Genomic DNA, 20999 nt, shown 5'->3' with positions numbered 1-20999 from the left:
CTCCAGCCAGCTGAGCCGCGCATGACCTGAGGACGCGGCCGGGAATCCCGTCCGGACCAGTAGCTTTGCGTGCGTTCACCTTCCTGAAGCACTTCCGCACATCCTCCTCAGACACAGTGTGCGCACTGACGTCATCCGCGGTGCGCACACTGTCCGGTCTCATGGTGTTCGCTGTGTCGAATCTAGCGTAGAATACGTTTAGATCCTCACACAGAGAGGCCGTGGTCTGCGGTGAAGTCTGGCCTGATTATCACCAAATTATTTATATTTAGATAAATATTTATTATCTTCAACTTATGTTTAGACTTTTGTATCTCTTTGGCACCTTTTGTTTTTCTTTTTAAACAAGCGTCTGTTGAAAAATCTATGGCTGTGCTTTCTTGTGTCTCAGGAACTTCCAGACCACTTCAGAGTGATTGCAGCACAGCCCTATGTTTAGCTTATTATTTTGTTGAACAGAGTCATAGTAACTAATTATGCAATGGTTAATATTAACTGTTAGCCATGTTTAGCTAGTTTTCACTGAGAAAATCATGTTATGTGTTATCTCCCCAGTTCATTAATTAACATAGAATCTGTCTGTCCTGGTCAGAGAGTGTTTTCCCTTGGTTGACTGACTGAATGTAGGCTGGACCACCTACAGTAACTCTAATCCTTCTCACAGTTACTGTCCATAAATGGATGACTAGACACGCTTTCTCTTTGCCCACATAATCTTCAACCAGCTGACTAGACCTGGGATGGCTGCTATATGGATGTAAAACTTTACTGTTAACACTGTTGCCTTCATTGTCTCTATAACTGTTCTGTCAGTATCTAACTCTCATGGTGATCCTGATTTGACACACTGGTACTCTTTTTTTTTTTTTTTAAGCTGAGCTGTTCACATGCTGTTGCATTAGGGCTACGTCTTCTAGTGTGACTTATTGGTATTAATTTCTTCTAATAGGCATTATCCAAAGTTCAGAAATGTTAAATAACCTCTACTTGTGTTGTCAGTCTAGTTAGCAGGCTAAATCTCATGTTGACGCATATAAGAGAAACACCTGATAACAGCTGATGGTTATTCTGTGGTTGATGAAGATTTAAAAAAAAAAAATGAGTAAAAACATTCAGATATTGAGTTAGGAGTGAGGTCCTAAATTCAGGAAGGAAACCAGAGCACAAGCAAAAGAGAAATTAAGACTCTCGACAACCGTTAGGAGAAGACAGAGAAAGAAAGTAAAAGTTAACACAGGATACAAACACTAACCTTCAGAGTAAAACAGGAAGTAGCCAAAAGGCAGATACTAGAAATGGAGACAAGGATACTCAGGTAGGCCAATATAAATTATTTATACATGCTGTATCTGAGAGTTATTTAGAAAAGGGAAACCTTTTAAGACTCCCCAGTGATGTATTTCACAAACTCTGTGTGGTATGAAGACATGATTTCACACTGCTGTCTGTGGGATTTGTACTGTGCTTCAGGTAGTTAGAAATGTTATTTAGTAATATTGAAATTACCACCAAAAGTCCCTTACTTCGATTACTCTCAGTTGGGTGATACAGTGCAAACAGAAAATGTCATGGAGACTGTTACCCTGGCAATATTGTCAAAACAGTGAAGGAAGGAGGGGTAAATGAAGTCAGAGCAACCAGACAATCACAACAATGTGAGAAATGCTAGAGACCACCAAAAGAAAAAGAATAGTTGAAAAGGAGGAGTGATAAATGAAGATGGAAAAAATGAAAAGCTCTTTAAAAGTGCCACAGGTTAGTTCCTAGTTGCTGAGTGCTGCTACACCTTTTTTTCTCTCCATTTGTGTTTGGTGTTGCTGGGCATGTCGTTACCAACCAAATTACGTGTTACTGCCAGCATTTCTACTTTTACTGTTTCATAATATACAGCATTTTGATTGCAGCAACATAGAATCCAACTCTTGTTTTTTGGTTAATAAACAAAATTAACCTTAGAACGGAACCTATTTTACAGCTCTCCAAAATTTAGAAGAGACTATGTATGTGAACCTGTGTGAATTACTTATTTATATTAAAAGTAAAACTTAAGACAGAAACCCTTTTATATGACATTGGCTTGAAGTCCAGGAGTGTTCATTCAGATAACTAAGATTGACCTTTGAAACATACAAAAGGGCAGGCCCTGCATGAAAAACCAAAGCCAAGTAAGTTCTACATCATGAAAAATGGAAGGAATGAGGACATGTTTAATAAATGCTCACTGTGATTTAGCAGAATGTATATCTCTGTGCCATTGTGATTTCTAGATTTCTGTGTATGGATTAGGATGTTAGATTTATCTTAATTGTAAAGTCCTGCAATATTTATAATACAATCTCCATCAAAATACCACTTTTAGTCTTTTAGTAATAGGATATATTAATGTGAGCATGCAAAAGAGCCAGTTTCAAAGTGCTTTTGCTTCAGAATAATGTGATACCTCTCTGATTAGCGGATATGAATGTAGCAAATCAAGACAGGAAACATATGAGTGTAAGTGTGGCAGAAATATTAAAGTAATTAAAAGTGAAAAAAGTGAGCAAATTATATCCTGCTTAGGGCCCTCATTAAGCTAAAGACAGCCCCGAATGCTTTGACAGTCATCTACGAGAGAGAGATGAAACTAGTTGTCAGGCAGTGCTGATAAAAATGGTGTATTATGGACCGCACAGGACCATCTGTAGCATAATGGCAGATGCTGCTTCCTAGCTCACAAAGACCTCATTACTGCTTGTTTTGTGAAGTTTCATTGAAATTTTGCAAGAAAGAACTTCTATTAAGCAGTTGATATGAATTTTAAAATGTTGTCTTTAGGTGCACCCTGGGTAAAAATAATCGCTGGTATAAAAGACTCGTTCTTTTGGAATTGATATATTAATCGCAAAGACTTAAATCACATCCCACAGTAGAAGCTCATTAATCTTTGCCATGTCCTCCTAGTTGGATAGGTTGTATCCCTGCATTGGGAGAAAGGGTGCCTTGGTCAAGTCCAGTCTTTATTAAGATTAATGAACAGCTTGACATTTTTAGTCCTCTGTCTGAATCGATAATTTTAATACTCATGAGAGCCAATGGGGATCTAAGCTTGTGGAACACACATTGTGGCCACAGGGCGCATGTTAAATGTCCAAGTGGTAATCAATGCAAAGAAATTAGCTATTGATCTCTTATAGTTTTGTAATAGGTTATCTATTGGTTTGCTCTTTCGAAAAATTCCAATATCAGTCGGATGGAATTGTGCTGTTAATATTGCTGTGGGGAGTTTGTATGTATGTGTATGCGTACACATACACCCACCTTCCATTTGTGTTTTCGTGTGTGTGCAGGGTCACATTCTAATTAGCACAGAGGGCAGACTGTAAACAAACATGTTTAGGACCATATTGGTGATCCACAGTTCATTACAAATAAGGCTGAGAACTTCTGATTAGTTTTATGCAAGCGCAATGCTGACTAGAAGACCAGTGCTTACAAACAGCTATTAAAATATTTCCTCTTTCATACACACTATTAGTGATGGATCATATATATATATATATATATATATATATATATATATATATATATATATATATATATATATATATATATATATATATATATATATATATATGTGTGTGTGTGTGTGTGTAAGTGCTGAAAAGCTGCTAGAAACAGACTTGTTAAGGTCAGAATCCCTATTGTAGTTCTGACTAGAGTTCTGAGGCTAGATAAATCTGATGTCTTATCTCATGGATAAGACTGAGTATATCTGGTGAGCTTACTTTAAGTTACTGCTATCCAACTAACCTTTGCACTCACCCAACGTGTGTTACCCTGCCAGCTGACTAACAAGCCAGGGTCCTATTGTGGGAGTCCTATCCGACTACCCCCCCCAAAGGACAGTCTTCTTCAGGGGCAGGGTGAATGACATCTCCATTGTTGTCTTGGATTTCAGCTGGTGTTTGCAGTGCTTTATTCTGTTTGTGTTGGAGGGTCACACTAACTAGAGCCTGTAACAAATGGAAAACTGGTTTATGAGCCACTATGTCAAACCCACCAAGGATAACAGTATTTTAAATTGTTTACTTATGTGTACACCTCATTTTCTCATTTTAACCTACATGCAACAGAAACAAAATGTGTCAGGAATACTGGTAAAGTCATAAATGGAAAAAAAGTACCAAGCTGACTTGTTTAAGTTTTGTTGGTCTGTTTCCCAGGACATGCAGTGTGAGGTGGACATGGATCTTCTTTGCTGGGGAAGTGGGGAGCTTGGACAAACTGGGCACGGCAGGCCAGAGGTCATTCCTCCAGAGGAGGCACTTCTGAAAGAGTTTGCAACATCTGGGCTGGGCAGTGTAAAGCTGCTTGCATGTGGATCCAGTCACTCTGTTGTGGTTACAGGTAGCGTTCCCAGTCCACTTGTATAATAAATAAAATCCAGGAAGCCTTGCTAGATATTGAGTGGTGCAAGTGCAACAATGGGTAAAGGATAAATAATAAAAATAATATTTTTTCTTAAATATAGTTTACCTTTTTTGTCGGTGTGTTCGAAGAATAAATTTACAATGTTGTTTGGTTCTTTTGTTTGATGTTTGCACCAATCTCTAGCAACACCAGCTGGACTTTATTTCTTCCTCCATCTTTGTGTGTGTGCATATTGTTTGTTTGTGTTTGGTAAAAAATTATTTGCGCTGCTATTCTTATCTCATATTATTCTTAATTAGTTTACAAATGCCAAAATTGATTTTGTTATATGTTAATAATGCAATTAGCAGAACAAACCAAAAGGCACTCTGAACCTCAAGGACCCAGTGCAGCAGATGATGCATGCAGGAATATAAAGGTATTGCAGCTACTGTTCTTTAAAAAAGAAAAAGGTGCATACTCTCATTTACACCATTTTTTACTTTAAAAAAAGAACGCATAATCAGACAACTGGTTAACTTGGACAGCTCATTAATTTTTGCTGCTGTTACTGATATTTACCATGTTTAAGTCTGCAGCACATCTTTGAATTTTTGATATACTGTTTTCCTCTGGCATGTATTTAGAAGTTTCAAAAGTATAAAAGCCAGATTACTTTGTCTTAAAGCTTCAGGTATCCACTGAGACTTTGGAATGTTTACAGAACAATGAGCAATGACAGACAAAGGCCACAGTTTAGTCAAAGCATGAATAAGCAAGCAAACTCATTGAAATAGTAGCAACAATTATCCAGAGTCTGGCATGTGAAGGACATGTTTTTAAGGACATCTAATAATAGTTTTACCTGATGGTACAGTATGGATGGGTTACAAGCATGTATAATGCCATAATTGTAGAGTTTACATACTATATGAAGTGTCTTTTCTTTCTTGCCCATGAGGGAATACTGGCCTACTTATTCGCCAATTTGATAGAAAACCTGATGACAGGAAGAGAGTAGGCTCCTTTAGTACATTAGCTGGCAGTGGTCATAAATCAGTAGCCTAGATAAGTCTTATAGATCACCCCAACACAGGGATCTTTTGCCTCTGCCGTCATTACAGGGAAAAAGGTGACATTTTTGATTGATTAAAATGGTGCAGGCTAGCTTAGGCTAAATCATGTTAAGTGATGCGACATTGCAGTTTCACATATCATATTTCTGTCAAGACAATGATGGTGGAAGGCATTGTCAAGGCATGATATCTGACAACAGGAGACATCTGGAGGGACCGGAGGAGATTTATGGGAAGGTTTTAGTGGTCTGAGGGAGATGAGAGAGAGTAAAAAGTGGTCCTTTTTTGTGCATTGTCACTTCCAGAGTGACTGTAAATTTTACTCTAGTGCTGTTGGGAATTGGGGACATTTACACATCCTGACAAATTGCTTGCTGTAAAAGTATTTATTGGTCATGTCTTCCCTTTATTCTTGGCCAACTCACAAACACATACCCTCCTCACAGACACAGAAATATTTATCCAAAGCAAATTTATGTGACACGCGTTTATGCGTCGTACCTGGCTATAACCGGATATTTGTCATAATGGTGTCGTGTTAATGTTTTGATAGAGGAGGTCTTGAGTAGGTCGTAATGGTTTTATATTGGCCAGATTGTCCCAAATCAATGGCCATTTGGCCCAGTCAGCCCAAAGAAAGGCTTGTTTATGGAAAATTAGTTTGCAAGAGAAATCCATAAGACGTGAAGAAAGCTGGAGAACAACTTTGCTTGTGTAACCTGACACACATACACACTCTCGAGCGTACACATGCACACTCTATCTCACAAAGATGAACTGTTCACTGATTTAAGGTCGCACTACAGTCACTATGACAGTCAGTGAACAGCTATAAACAAAACTGACCTTAAGGGCTGTTGCCATGTTAAACTTGTACCATATGTTCATCATGTTTGGGGGCGTGTGATTTGTGTTCTGATTGCAAGTGTGAAAATAAAATATTTTTAATGAAAGAGTTTGGAATGATAGAAATTTGGCCAGCGTGAAAAACATCTTTATTTTCATTCATTTCCAATTATTTTTATTTTTTATTAGTCCTTTATTTATCCAGGTAAAAAATCTCATTGAGATTAAAAATCTCATTTCCAAGAGAGACCTGGCATCATGGCAACAAAAGTCACATACCACATAGGTATATAACATTTAAAACAAATACAAATTTGTATTTGTAAACAGTAAATGGCTATTTACAGTGTACTGAACTCAATGAGAGTGGAATTTATCTTCATGACAGTGAAATTATCAGATTCTTAGACAAACTTAGTCTGCTCTTTTGACTTTGTTGTTCCGTTTCAAACATTACTTCACATTATAAATTGTTGCCACTAGGTGGCACTGTGAGACTGCCAATTAGAAACTATAGCAGAAGAAGGTAGGTGGGGGCAGGTGGGGAAAAAGAGGCTTACTTACCTCACACTCAGACAGAGCTATAATTTACTAATAGTGTGGAAGCCGCCATTGCTGTTATCTTTTAATAGATTTGTACGGGGGAAAGCAGGTGCCTGTTGTTAATGCGTCCAATTGCCCAAGTTGCCTACAGAATTCAGGGCATCCATCACTGTCGTCGGCGGTGACACCCTGTCGTTCTACTTCATGCGGCGGGCCGGCCAGGCTGGGTTGGTAACAGATGAGGCTTCTCTCTCCTCTAGACGCCCACAGTCACACAGAGACAACCGCCATACGCGCTTTCACATGCATACACACACAAAACCACACGGCTATACCACTTTCTTAGAGGACAAACTAAACTCATACCTTTTAGAGTAGGAAGTGTATATTTCTATAGTTTATATACATTTCAATATTCAAAATTACATACATAAGAAATTATGCTATAAATCATTAACAAATATAAAAATCTAGAATAGAACCAGTTAACACACTTTGAAAACTATTTTGTCTTGCTTCAGTCAGCAAATGCTTTCCTTTTGCTTATTTGGACTTCCAGTTATTATAGATCCCTTCTACAGTAAGTTAAGGGGTCCTAGGTCACAAATCTCTACTCTACTGAGCTTCATAAAGCCGTATATGTCACAATGGACAAAAACGCTTTCTGCAACTCTGCAAAAGTTATGCAGGAATATTGAAAATACATAAATGGCACACTGCCCCTTAACTTGTCTTGCAGACAGGCTGCTGCTAAAAGAAGAATGATCAGAAGAGTAGCAACACAAAGGTATGCCTTCTAAAACCAGACGATAACCAACTCCCATCAAACTTTTACATCAAACATTTTCAGCATATTATATTTGCAAAGTGTATTTGCCAAAGCTAAAGCTAGATGTTTGTACTGTACAAGTGCAAACAAGATACAATTTCTTTGTAAATACAACTTACCCTCATCAGGTTCTGTGACAGCTTGATGATCCTTAATATCATTGAAATTGGTTTAGGTTACTCAGGTGAAAAAGAAAGATGGCTACTGTTACTGACTAACGCCACCACCAGCACTATATCTGTATATAGCACTGGGCAATGTTTAAGAGCCACTGAACAGCGTTATCAAAATATGTTAATATCGAGATCATATATTTAAAAGAAGAATAAGGTGTACAGTTCAAAAGAAATCGTGCGTATTGTGCTTGGTTCATTCCAACCAGGACTAGAGAAAAAGCTATTCAGTGCAGAATTTTGAAGATGTAGCTGGTAAGATATACTTAAAAGAATAAAACTTTGCTTTGTGTAAGAGCATCCTGTCTGTCCACCTGGACACAGGTATATATATACTGTAGTTTTTGTTGCTGAGTTCAAGCATCCAGGGATTTGCCCGTGGCTACAGGATGTCAGTTCAGTTCCTCATATGGTTTTTATATAAAATTACTCCTTATTCTATTAAAATCTGATGTGTGGCTGCTATATTTGCTATGTGACACTACCTGTATTTGACACAGAATTTAAGACTACAGCTTGGGGTCAACACAGCTGCAGGGGACCGAACTACAGAACATTTGTCACAGTGGCAGTTTACTGAAAGAATTTAGCACAATTATGTACTCTTTTGATCCGTGTTATTGAATAGTCTCTTTGCAGATTGCTATGCTTTCTTTTAATGGTGAATTGATTGACTTTTTCATTTTTATAAACATCTCATCTCTGATTATTTAAAACATAATTGTAATTGCAGGTTGAATTCTTATCCTACAGTTGAATGTTAGCTATCTAGCAAACATGTTAATACGTAAAAATAGCCATCTCACTTAAAAAAACCCCCAATGAATTCAAACAGATTGCAATGTACAATGTGGTAAAATTACAAATTACAGTAAAGATTATTGGTTGTTTAAGTTGTGTGAGCTTTAAGTTTATGGTTAACTATATTTTTTATTTTATTAACAAGATTGGCTCCTTATTGCAGTTCGCAGTGCTCTTTTTTTTTGGGGGGGGTGTTGGCACACACTCCATATTTGTATTTATTAAATAAATATGGGGAAAGCATGCACTGGTATCTTTTTAAAATTGAAATTTCTTTGTTAAACAAATGCTGAAATGCTGTGTTAGAGAAAGGAAATACCAGTAAAAAAAATCTTTGTAAACTTTGGCCCTACGTTGCTTTGAATTCCTGACCCTCTAGCTCCACCCCTGAGCTTAGCCAGGGGCACCTCTTTGCTTTCAGGTTTGCCCTCCGCCCTCAAGAACACTCTGCGCAGCTGTATTTCTTTGGACCCAGGCTGAGAGTTGGAGGGTATACAGAGGTGCCTGCTAATACCTTGTTAGGGCTGTTGCAGTTGCTGGGTCTCAGTGAGGTCACTGTCAGTACTGTTTTAGTTCGAGGCCCTTGATCTGCTGCACGTTGGATGAAGCCAAAGACTCATGTGCTGGCCGACTGTGACCTATAATATTCTGCTGGAGGCCTTGCACTTGTGACTACATTGAATTGTTAGAAGCTGGATAACTTAAGTCAGAAATGGTTACTTTGAAGGAGTTTTAAGCAAATACTAAAGACTATTTTAATGTAACATGTTTTAAAATCTTTTGTTGTTTGGTTTGGATGCTTGTGTCAGAAGTTTGGCAGAAAGTCTTTACGGTATCCTGGGATGGTCAGATGCAAGACTGGGCAAGGTATTTAGGTTCCTCTTTTTCTTTGTTTCTTTTGTTAGTGTTCTTTTCAGGTTCTTTCCATATGAGTTATGAACCTTGGTGTCAGGTGTTAAAAAACATATGAGAGTTGTGACCCAGCTTCCTTACCCTTTTTTCCTCTCTGACATCTCTCAACATAAAACAGAACTCTTGTTCTCGCCATAATTGTAACCATCGTTACGTTTGCACAGTCCCTCCACCCGAGTATTTCCTCCTGCAAACTGTTGATGAACATTGAAGCAATTTTATATTTCTCAGATGGTCTCTTCATTTTCCAACATTGATTAACTTTTAAAAAAAAAGTGTAATGTGATGACATCATGCATATGACAGTGATAAAGAACACAGACTGAAATTTTAAAGTGCGTAATAAACAATTTTCTTTAAAAGCAAGATTGATAAAGCCTCTGTTCTTAGAGCCATCACAAAAAAACAAGACAAAAACCAAATCTCTGTCTAGTTTGGTGACATCCATTAAAACTAAGTACAGCAGACATAGTTTTCTTTGAATTACTTGGCCCTGAAATCCAATAATTATTAGCATTCAAGGCAACTTTATTTCTGTATACTCAGTGGGATACAAAAATTGTGAGCAAGAGAGATATAGACAGACTGGGACAAATGACAAAGACAGTGGCTGGAAAAAACCCCACACACATGACCCGTCTTTTGTGCCTTAAGCATAGCTTTCTTCTGGAAATGTATAATTCACTTGGACTGTCCGGAAACTGTGTTGTTAATTTGGAGACCTATTTTCTCATTTCCTCTTTCTTCCCATCTTTCTGTCTTTCCCATCTGTGCCTGTAGGCAAATGCACCTTTACCTATGTATTTTATTGTCTTGTTTAATGTTTGTCAAAGAGTGCAATACTGAGAGTAATTCTAGGAAAGTATTGGCCATCCCCTGCATGACAACTCCAATATGTCTGGCCTGGACCGAACACTGAGGGGAGTTTTGATAATAATTTGCCATTTAGCTGTTTTGATGTTTTTCTATGATTTCCCAGTTGGCAAAGGTGGATGAGCAGAAAATGGAAGAACAGGAAAAAATAACCCTGTCCTTGCTTCTCATCCTCTGTGTCACTTACTGTTCTTTCTCTCTATCTTTCTAACTCTCTCTCTCCAGTGATTTCCTGTGCTAATTTAGTTGAAAAGGTTTAGCATTTAGTTTTGCACTCAGTTGCTTTTAAGGTTAATCATAGGACAGAACTGTTTATATTGCTGTAATACGGGCTTAACTCTCTCTTAGCGAAGCACGGAGCACTTGAAATGTATAGTGGACTGTCTCACTGCCTTAGACTGTCTTTTTCTTGCTCGTCTGCATCGTTCAAAAAACAAATGTTAATGCAGAACAAAAGACAATAGATGGAGAAAAGTCTTGCCAATTAGCAGCTAATGAGACAAGCTTGTGAGGATATCCAAATCCTCAACGTGTTAACGTTTACAACCCCTCCTCCATCTCTCAAATCCTACAACCTATGCCTCCCCCATCTGCCCTTGCACCTAGCCTTCTTTTGTAAGGCGGTTAGGGCACCTCTGAGGCCCTTTGTGTGATTATTCACACATGGCTGTGGCCCTTGTGCTGTGAGCACAGAATAGGAGAGCAAAAAAAAGAGAAATGCCTCATATATGGATAATGTAAAAATATCCAACTGACACATGGTCAGTGTTTTTTTTTCTTATATTTAATTTTTTTTAATTAACTTGTCGTTTCCCGTCGAACACACTCCCACGCCAACACATCACCGCCTCATCGTCTGGAGATAGATGCATACTGTAGACCCAGTGAGGCACTCAGTCCCCCACCATGCGTTCTCAATTTTACTTAATATAGTAAAGCCAGGAATTGGGTGGGTGGGTTGTGGTTGGGACGATGGTAAGGGAAACACATTTGATAAGTAAAAAAAATAATATGCCAAGAGAAAAACCAGCCATCCCAGTTGCCTTTGACACGCTTTTTAACAGAGATGTCTGTGTTGGAAGTGAGAATAAAATCTGCTTTTGTAATAGAGATCTTTGGACAGCCTTGAATGATTTGCCACTACTCTTTTCCGGGCTCATTTTCTCCATAGTGTGTATTGGGAGTGTGCTTGGATTCTCGGTGGAGGAAATCAAATGTGAGTTGGCCTGGAAGTGTTGCAGTAAACAGTGAGAAAAGCAAACACAGGCCAGATCAGGGAATATCGTGCAATGTAATATTTGGACTAAAAAACAGAAATGTGTAATGGAACAGCACAAATTTGACTCTCCAAAGGGACTTCTAATTGATTCTGTGCTTCATTACTGGTTTTCTCAGGGAGAAATGGACATCTTACTTATGTATGAAAACAGAGCAACAGACATTTAAATGGATGCCACGGTGATTATTGCGATGCAGTTCTCACAGCATTTGGCAGCAGATGATTGCTTTATTGCTTTAGTTTTTCTTAAATTCTATTATTTTTCCATGAAGGTAGCAGAGAGTAACTGTTTGAATGCAACCTTAACCTTGACTGGAACAATTAAATGAAAGACAGAATTGAAAGAAAGTGGTTTGGGAACACAAAATAATCCAGGGATCCACTTGATATGTTATTTGTCAGGGGCAGTACATTTGTGCATGTTAACTAACTGTGCCACTGGACTTGGCCTGCTCGTAATAGGGTTCCAGCGCAAACATTTTCTCTCAGGGATTTCTATTATTAATTCTGTCTGAACACATCCATAAATGAATAATGAAATAAATAATGAAAACGTTATTACTTTTGGCAGCTGGGTCATTTCTCGTTTCCTGCTTTTTCCTCTGCTTGTTTCCTACTAATTAACTTTCCAAGGAGTTGTCCTCGTTTTCACAAAATACATTTCATCAGTTTGGTAGCCCTCAGAAAGTGGGGGTACACAGTTTTGAGTCAAAGACAACAACCGGGACAATATGCAAGTACTTCACTCCTTTTCTTATAGGACTATAAATACCTTGGAGTACACATTGACAATAAACTGGACTGGGCTAAAAACACCACAGCACTTTACAGGAAGGGCCAGAGTCGTCTCTATTTTTTGAGGCGACTGAGGTCCTTCAACATCTGCCAGAAAATGCTGAGGATTTTCTATGAGTCTGTTGTGGCCAGTGCGATCCTCTATGCTGTTGCATGCTGGGGGAGCAGGCTGAGGGTCGCAGATGCCAACAGACTTAATAAACTGATCCGTAAGGCCAGCAATGTTGTGGGGATGGAGCTGGACTCCCTCAAGGTGGTGTCGGAGAGGCGGATGCTGTCCAAGATAAAGACAATGTTGGATAACACCTCCCACCCACTCCATGACATGTTGGTCAGTCACAGGAGCTCGTTCAGTGAGAGACTGAGATTACCGAAAAGCACCACTGAACGACACAGGAAATCATTCCTGCCTGTGGCCATCTCCCTGTACAACGCATCCACTTAACACACTGTTTGCTGCTACAACTACACATGTTTCTTTTCCAAATATTTATTTATAAGTGACTTATGTATGTATGTATGTATATATATGTATATATTGTACTATTCTTAGTTAGCGTATTGTCTGTCTTGTCTTAATGTTGGTTTAAAATGGAGCACTGTAACAAAAAATAATTTCCCCCAGGGATCAATAAAGTATTCTGATTCTGATTCTGATTCTTATCATTGGCAAGGGAAACAACTTGAAAAGCTTTAAAAGTAATGTGCAACTGAGTTACACAAAGCTGGTCAGCAGTTCTTCAAACACTGTGGCCATTGGATAAAATATGAAGACTTTTAAACCTAAAGATGCACTTTTATCATTCAGATTGATCAATGAAACCCTGAATTAACTATTTGAGGCTTTCTGCTTTACATGTGAGCATCTTTTCTCATTTGTAAAACACTAGAACTTTTGCACAGATGTGCTCTCACAACTAAACTACTCCATTTGCTTTAAGTGAGTAGTTGTGCCTATAAAAAGCATGTGAAAAAACAGGACACGTGACACCTGTGCGTTCACTTTGAATTCTCCAGACGATTACTTACTCTACTCTCACGTGGCCTCAATCGGACATTACAAAGGCTGTAAGAAGCTAACGGGGTAAAACTTGTTTAACTTTGAAGTCGACTCAATTGGACATTCACGTTCTCACATAGAGCTCCTCTGGATAATGTCTAGAAAAGTTCAGGGCTGTAGTGATTGTGTGAAAATGTCTCCATTTGGCACTCAAGGTTTCTCCTTCTTCTTCTCCAGCCCTCATCTCCCTCCTCTCAGATGCCCATACCATGTTGTTAAAGGCTTGTGCGCTGGGTTTAGGGGCTTGGCGATGAGCAGCCCTTATTTAAAACGGATCTTAAAGAGGGCAGTAAAGCTAAAACCCCAGTAAAAGTTCCCCCATCGCTTTAGCATTGCTATATAGATGACTTTTCTCTCTCTCTCCTCATTAGAGTCATTGCAACTCTTTCAAACTGCTCCTTCCGTTTCTCTGCATTTTACTGTTAATTAGTTTGCTTTGTAAGGTTAGACGTGCGGACGGAGCAACTTTGAGAGTGTTTAGCTGCCATCTGTGTGCATACAGCTTTAACTATGTACAGATGGTGTGTGCTCACAGACAGGTTGCTTCTTGTATAGAAAAAAAGTGTGAAAGACAGTTTTGGTTCTTTTAACAAGATTTATGGCCATTCTCGCAGGTGACTGCTTAAGCTATAATGATGATTGTTAGTCAGCTGTCAAAAAAGGGTAATTTAAGCAGGAGTAACAAAGAGAGGAGAATGAATATATCTTCATTTGCACATTCTTGGTGATGAATCCTCTTCAAAAATATTGGCATTCCTGGAAAATTGGCTTTGTCAACTTTGAAGCATAATGAACTGATTGTTTAATGGCTACTTCTTAAAGGCTCCAAAGTCAAGGTACCATTAGCCATTCAGTGAACCAGGTAAACAGAGAACGAGACATAAATTGCCAAATAATTGCTTGACATGGTCACAAAATTAGAAATCATAATCAAATAAGGAGCTGACTGACGGAGAGAACCAAAATAAGAACCAAAATGTAATTTCCCACTCCAGTCAAAAGTTACCATTTTATATTGGGTGCAAGATAAACCACGAAATGCACATTTTAGAATTTTCTAAAAAGAATGTAGCCAGTCCAAGACTGCAGTATAACGTGTCTTTAACTTTGCACTAAATCGTACTCATTTCTCTGTTTTTCCCTTCATTTTGTGACTTCTTAGCCCGCGTGCAAGGTGCCTCTCGCTGGTGAAACCTGCCCTTCTCAGTTGTAGTTCAGTGCCTAATGCTCTCTGTGGGGCATTGTGAATGACCCTCCCACAATTAAAAAAGGGTTAGCAAAATTATTGTTGGCCTATTGCCACATACTTTGTGATTTAGCAGTGGTCAGAGACAGATTGTGGGCCAAGACTGCCCAAAACTTCTCTCTCCAGCTCATTGAAATTGCCCGGTGTAATTAGTAAATTGAAGAAAATTTAGGGAGAAGGAACTCTTGCTCTTTGTTGAGGAAACAGAGCACAGACTGAGTATATGACTTCTAGCTTTAACCTCAACGCAATACAAACGTTGCGGACAAGCTGAACGTGATACATATGTATACATACATGAGAGAGAGAGAGCAAACAAAATCATGTAGGTTATTAGCATGTTTTTTACAATTTTACAGATGATATTATAGCTTAAACATCACCTGTTAAAAGTACATTTTAGAGTTTTGTGAGTAAAATGAAAAGACCCCCCCGTACACATCAGTATACATATTTGAGAAGGAATGGACAGAAAATGCTTGGTCTTGTTATTCAAAGTGAGATACAAATGAAAGTGAGAATGCTACGTGTAACTAGACATGAGAAAAAGATGAGCGTTTTCACAGTAACGTCACAGTTTTATCAAACACCATCAAATAAAGGTTTATTAACGATTCTAATTTGCTGTGCTGACACCTTTTTTTCATGATGAAATGAAGTGTTGATGCTGGGCTGAGAGGTATCGCAGTGCAGTGTCAGCGCTTATGGAGTCAGTTAGGAGAGAATCTGTCATTTCATTAGATTAGTAACATTATTTATTATCATATATTGACGCATGCCACTTGGTAAAATGGGCCACAAATAACATGCATTCATTTGTGCAACTCAGTGCTTTTTTTTCTTTGTACAATAGTTAAAAAGTATATATACAAATTCACAAAGCTGTATCATTTAGGGTCACAGGATCCAGTCGATTTTTTACAGTTCGTTTTTTTTAAAACTCACCTTGATCGAATCCCTAAGCACACACCTCTCATTATGGTGTGTCATAAAACTGCTCACTAATGGCTTCGAATCAATACAGCAATTTGAATGTATTAAGAACTCATTTGCTACAATGAGCTACCATTGTTCAAAAAAAAAAAAAAAAAACCTAAACAAAACAGCTTTTTTTTGCTTTTCTGCTTTAAAAACCTCAAATCCTGGGCGTCTGTGAAGAGGATCCTCCACAAATGCCTGTGAAAGCGGGCAAAAATACTAGGGGAAAAAAAGATTGCTTTGTTAATTTCTCTCCCCCCCCTCCCTCTTTCTCTCTTTCCCACTCTCCCCAAGGTTCTATTAGGAAATAGATCCCAGGTGTTCGATAAGCCTGTAGTGGACATGACAGCAGTGCAATCAAGTGTATAAATTTAATTGCAGGCTCATTTTGTGCCGTTTATTAGCCGTTTAGGGGCACATCGCTCCACTTGAACCCTGTTATTGCCAGACAGAACAGCTGTTTGGTTCTTTTTTGTCTCATTGCATAGTTTTGAAAAAGTACACACTAAAAAGCCAAATGTGCGTGCACACACGCACACACATACAGGCTTACACACACACTTCTTTGATTTCATTTGAGAAATTAAAGTGTACACTAAAATAAATGGTCAAAATACATAAAATATTTAAAAAAATCCCAGGTTAAAACATATTTTGTATTCAAAAGTCTTAGAACAAAGGCAATTTGTAGATAAACAAATCTGACTGCACCCAGAAACAAAGAAAATAAAGGGATTAGAGTCTTTTTGGCTTCAGTGGAACTGGGCTGCTGTTGAACGGTGCCACACACTGAGAAGCCTGCAGATGTACTAGCTTTGGTTGAAACCTTCTTCTGGTGCAACATGCCATTAATAAAAAGCCTAGAGAAAGCTGTGTTAATTGTTACCATGCACTCGGTCTTGCCATTCCAATAAATCATCCTGCTAATTGCAACAAATTGTGGGCTGACATTAAGCTATGATTCTGAACTGGCAAATATTCATCAACATTGCAACTAGCCCCATAAAACAAAGAGCTGGCCGTTTCCCAGGCTTAAAATATATCTACCATCTAACTCCCCGATTACTTGTATATCTTTCTTGTCCTCAGTCTTTAAGCGGAGGATTGTGAAAGAATGAGATGACATCGTGTTTATTTATTATATCCCAATAATGCCCAAGTTGGGACAGTCATATAACCAACCACAGACTTTGTTTTCCATGCTGGCATTGAAGCCTTATGTGTGCTCTAAAACAATTACTATGTTTTCTGTCATAAGAAAATTACCTTTAAGAGTTTTGTAAATGCAAGGCTGCTTTGAGTGTGTTTGTCAAGAATGTAGCAATAAACTATGTGTTATATGAGACAGTTTCATAGTCTTTAGCTGTTACCTGCCTCAAAAAATTACACAAATTAAATCTATACTTTGATTTCACTATTCTTTAAAAAAAAAGTTTATTACTGCATAGCGTACTTAGGAAATCCTTGATTTATCACCAAGCAGTCATATGTGGGTGCATTTAACCCCCCATGCAATGTTTATTTTATGTAGACAAAAGGCTAGTTAAATCCCTCTACACTCTGACAGTCACCATAACTGTCACTGCGGATGATGTATTTCACAGCCTAGTGCATTACTACCACTAATGTTTCGCTGTGCTGCCAATTCGCCCTGATAGCGTTAAAAACAGAGACAGTATGTGTCAAAACAGTACTTAATGGGCTGTCACCCAGGTGTGCAGGAGAAGCTAAAGATGTTGGGGCTTAAGGTCAGGAACTGATTTGTTATTTCGTAGTTCATGGGGAATTTGATGTTAACTGATCAATTCAACACCCCAACATTCCCATAAATCAATTCTGCATCTGGACAGGAGATACACGTGTGTGAGCATACTGTGTGAATGCAAGCATGTACATGAAGTAGAATATAGCGTGTTTAGCGTAAAAAATATTTCAATATTGTAAAACCAAATTACAATGCTCATATATATCTTGAAAGAAGCAATTTAGCAATTTTGTAGATCCTGATTTGTGATTTTTTTTTTTTCCAATTGCGACCTGCTGAAACAGATTTATGCTAGTTCTGATTTTCTTTCTATAACTGATAGTATTTACAAGCAAAACTCATAATAAAAGTTATTAAAGTTCACAATTTCCCCCAAACAAGTGTAGCTATCTGAGGCTGCGACCTCTTGTGAATAAGGGAACAACTTAGCTTTCTTCTTTGCCTTAAATAACTGAAACTGCTCTACTACTGGAAGGAGATGCACCCACCCTTATGTGCCATGTTTTACCTTACTAAGCAGAAACAAATGCAAGAGTTTTATATAACAATGCAAACTTCCGATACGTAGATCCCTTTCCAGTGCGGTTATAACTTCACCAAACAACGGGACGTTGGCCTTTATGGGTTTTTTTTTTATCTTTCTATAAATTTCCCCCTAACTCCTTTGAATCATTGCACATACATTTCCAAGGCTGCTGGCTTGTGCCTAGCTCTGATGTTTGGATAGCTTTAGCCACTTTGCCTTTGTTAGCTTCTTTACAATGTCCATGGTTTCCGATTAGGCTTGTAGTTGGGTGTTCTCCCTGCGGTTTACTTTGACAAAGTTTGTATCTTTGCTCACAGTGAAGTGCTTCCACGCTAATGACACTTTAGCGTGTGTGTGTGTGTGTTTATAACTGTTTGGCTGCACCATTGTGCACATGTTATGCATGCATGAAATGGATTGGCTAGAAATTGTTTATGATTGGAAATCATCAAAAATGTCTGAACATGGAATGGTTAGATCTTGACACTTGTGCAGGATGCACTTTTTCTATACCTATGATCTTATATTACAAGACTTAAATGAAGAAAACTATAGTACACATTACACATTTTGTTATGAAGGAGCTAACAGAAGCGTCCAGCACTGCCCTTTAGAGTATTTGTAGTAGGAAATACCACACCTCTACATTAAAAAAAATCCTGTTGGTATTCATTTATTGCTTGTACTGGAACAATTTTACATGAAATAGAAGAAAATCATATCAACATTTTATAAAACCAGATAGTTACGCACAAACACTTTTACCAGCTGTTATATAAATATAAAAGAATGAACATTCTGTAGCCCAGTAATGTAGAATTAATGTTTAAATGTGCTGCATTTAATAGACTCAACAAAGCTGTTCTGATTACATTTTTGTCAGAAAATTAGTTGCAGGAATTCAGATTGCTTTGCAGGGTGACCATATGAAATAAAAAACATTTAAAAAGTAATAAATTCTGACCAATCTTGTGTAGGTGGCAGAAAAGAAGGCATGCCATTGCGACATATCACAGAAAAACACTACTAATGTCTTAGAAGTACTTTCTGTCAAATTTCTTGTAGACAGTTAGCTTTGAAACATCTGATCTGATCTGGTGGGCCCATGTCCTGTGTAAACTGAGGTTCAGAGACCAACTTTATTGTAAGAGTTGTGGCATTTCACCTGTAAATTACAGATAGTATACTTGGCAGTTAAATTTTAATTTGTTTTCCTTTTTGGTGAGTGTGTTTAAAAAACAAATAAATAAACAAAACAAAAAACATTTCTAATCATAATATGATTAGAAACATTGTTAAATACAATTTGAATTGCAGTATTTGTTTGCATTATCATTGCTCTGATTAAAAGACACTGATATAAAATACTGAGACATGGCCCACCAAAACCACATGTAACAGTTTTTTTCCTCGTGTGCTTACTTGCACCTACGCCATCTTCTTCGTGGTCAGTTAAACGTGTTGCTCCGCTGCCACTCCCTTAAAATTCTAATGGAGAGAGGGTATACCTGCAGGTTGATCCTGCTAACTCTGGATGGGTGATATAGCCTAGAAATTGCAACAGAATATTTCAAAGAAATTTGCAATGGTGTTGTGTCACATCTTACTATAATAATTGTAGTGTATGTGTGTGTATATATCTGTGTGGAGGCGCTGCAAAATCGTTCTTTTCCAGTGTGTTACTGCCACTGATGACTGGCCGTCTAATTCTCCACTAGTAGTGACCCATTAGATATATTGACACAGCATAAGTCAAATGTAAGCACAGAGGTAGCCTAGATAGTGTTTTCCATGTAAATTTTAAGTAAAAATAGAACATCCCTACTTAACATGTTACTTTAGTGTTTGTTATTGTTATACTAACTTAACCTCGGAACTGTTCGGGAGCCTGTTCAGTTTTGCCAAAATTACAGTGCTTTGCTTATTTTGCAAAGTACTGTGCTGAAGGTCTAACCTCTTGTAGCCAAACTACTAATATTGAAGAGGCTCTCTTTTTAGGTAATAAATCATCACTGGAGGCTGAAACGCTACTCTCACTCTCATCCATGTTATCGGCTTATGTCGTTGTGAACAATCGAGAATGAAAACGTGTCTATGCATATATAATTGATATTTTGAGATGACACGTAAAAATTGATACTGGTATTATCATGAGCGGTATAACATCACATCACGCAGGACCTGTCATGGTCCTGTCACATCAACACTGTGGTGAAAAAGGCCCGACAGCGTCTCTACCACCTCAGACGCTTGAGAGACTTCCAACTGCCCTCCAAGGTGCTCAGGAACTTTTACTCGTGCACCATAGAGAGCATCCTGGCGGGAAACATCTTAACCTGGTTCGGGAACAGCACCATGCAGGACAGACGAGCTCTAGAGAGGGTTGTGCGGTCAGCTGAGCGCACCATCCGCTCCGAGCTCCCTGACCTGCACTCAATCTACAGCAGGCGGTGCTGGACCAAGGCCAGGAAGATCGTGAAGGACCTCAGCCATCCCAACAACAGACTGTTCTCTCTGTTGAGGTCAGGAAAGCGATTCCGCTCCCTGAAGACCAACACAGAGAGACTGAGGAGGAGCTTCTTCCCGCAGGCGATACGGTCTCTCAATCACACCACCACACAGTACTGACCCACACATATGGTTCTTACACACACACACTGGACTTTCTGGACTTTGGTTTTGCACAACACTGGTCACTATATTCTTCATTTCCGGTTAATACTTGTACAGTTGCTGTTATTGTGTATATATTTATTTATATTTAGATTTCTTCATACATTCTTATATAGTTCTATATTGTGTATTTTGTTGTACAGTTATTTTATTTTCAACTTTAATTTATATATTTTATCTTATTCTTCCCAGTTAAATTTACCCTTCATTCTAATTTGTGTTGTACAGTTATTTC

At 38.3% G+C, this 20999-nt stretch overlaps 1 protein-coding gene across 1 annotated transcript in view; it reads left to right on the top strand.

Moving 5' to 3' along the window:
- The first annotated feature begins 1639 nt into the window (after nucleotides 1–1639).
- LOC146657283 (uncharacterized) overlaps nucleotides 1640–20999 on the top strand; it is a 305561-nt gene continuing 286201 nt past the window's right edge. The window contains exons 1-2 of the mRNA XM_085425263.1: nucleotides 1640–1755; nucleotides 4203–4386. Of these exons, the coding sequence (XP_085281389.1) occupies nucleotides 1714–1755; nucleotides 4203–4386 (226 nt within the window). The 5' untranslated portion in view covers nucleotides 1640–1713. The remainder of the gene's footprint in view (nucleotides 1756–4202; nucleotides 4387–20999) is intronic.

Source organism: Rhamphochromis longiceps, linkage group LG12 (genome assembly GCF_057381845.1).
Source record: "Rhamphochromis longiceps isolate RC_006_pf linkage group LG12, R_longiceps_female_GT1.1, whole genome shotgun sequence".
Taxonomy (NCBI): Eukaryota; Metazoa; Chordata; class Actinopteri; order Cichliformes; family Cichlidae; genus Rhamphochromis; species Rhamphochromis longiceps.
Note: the sequence above shows the minus strand (reverse complement) of the source record. Positions and strands in the feature narration are given on the sequence as shown.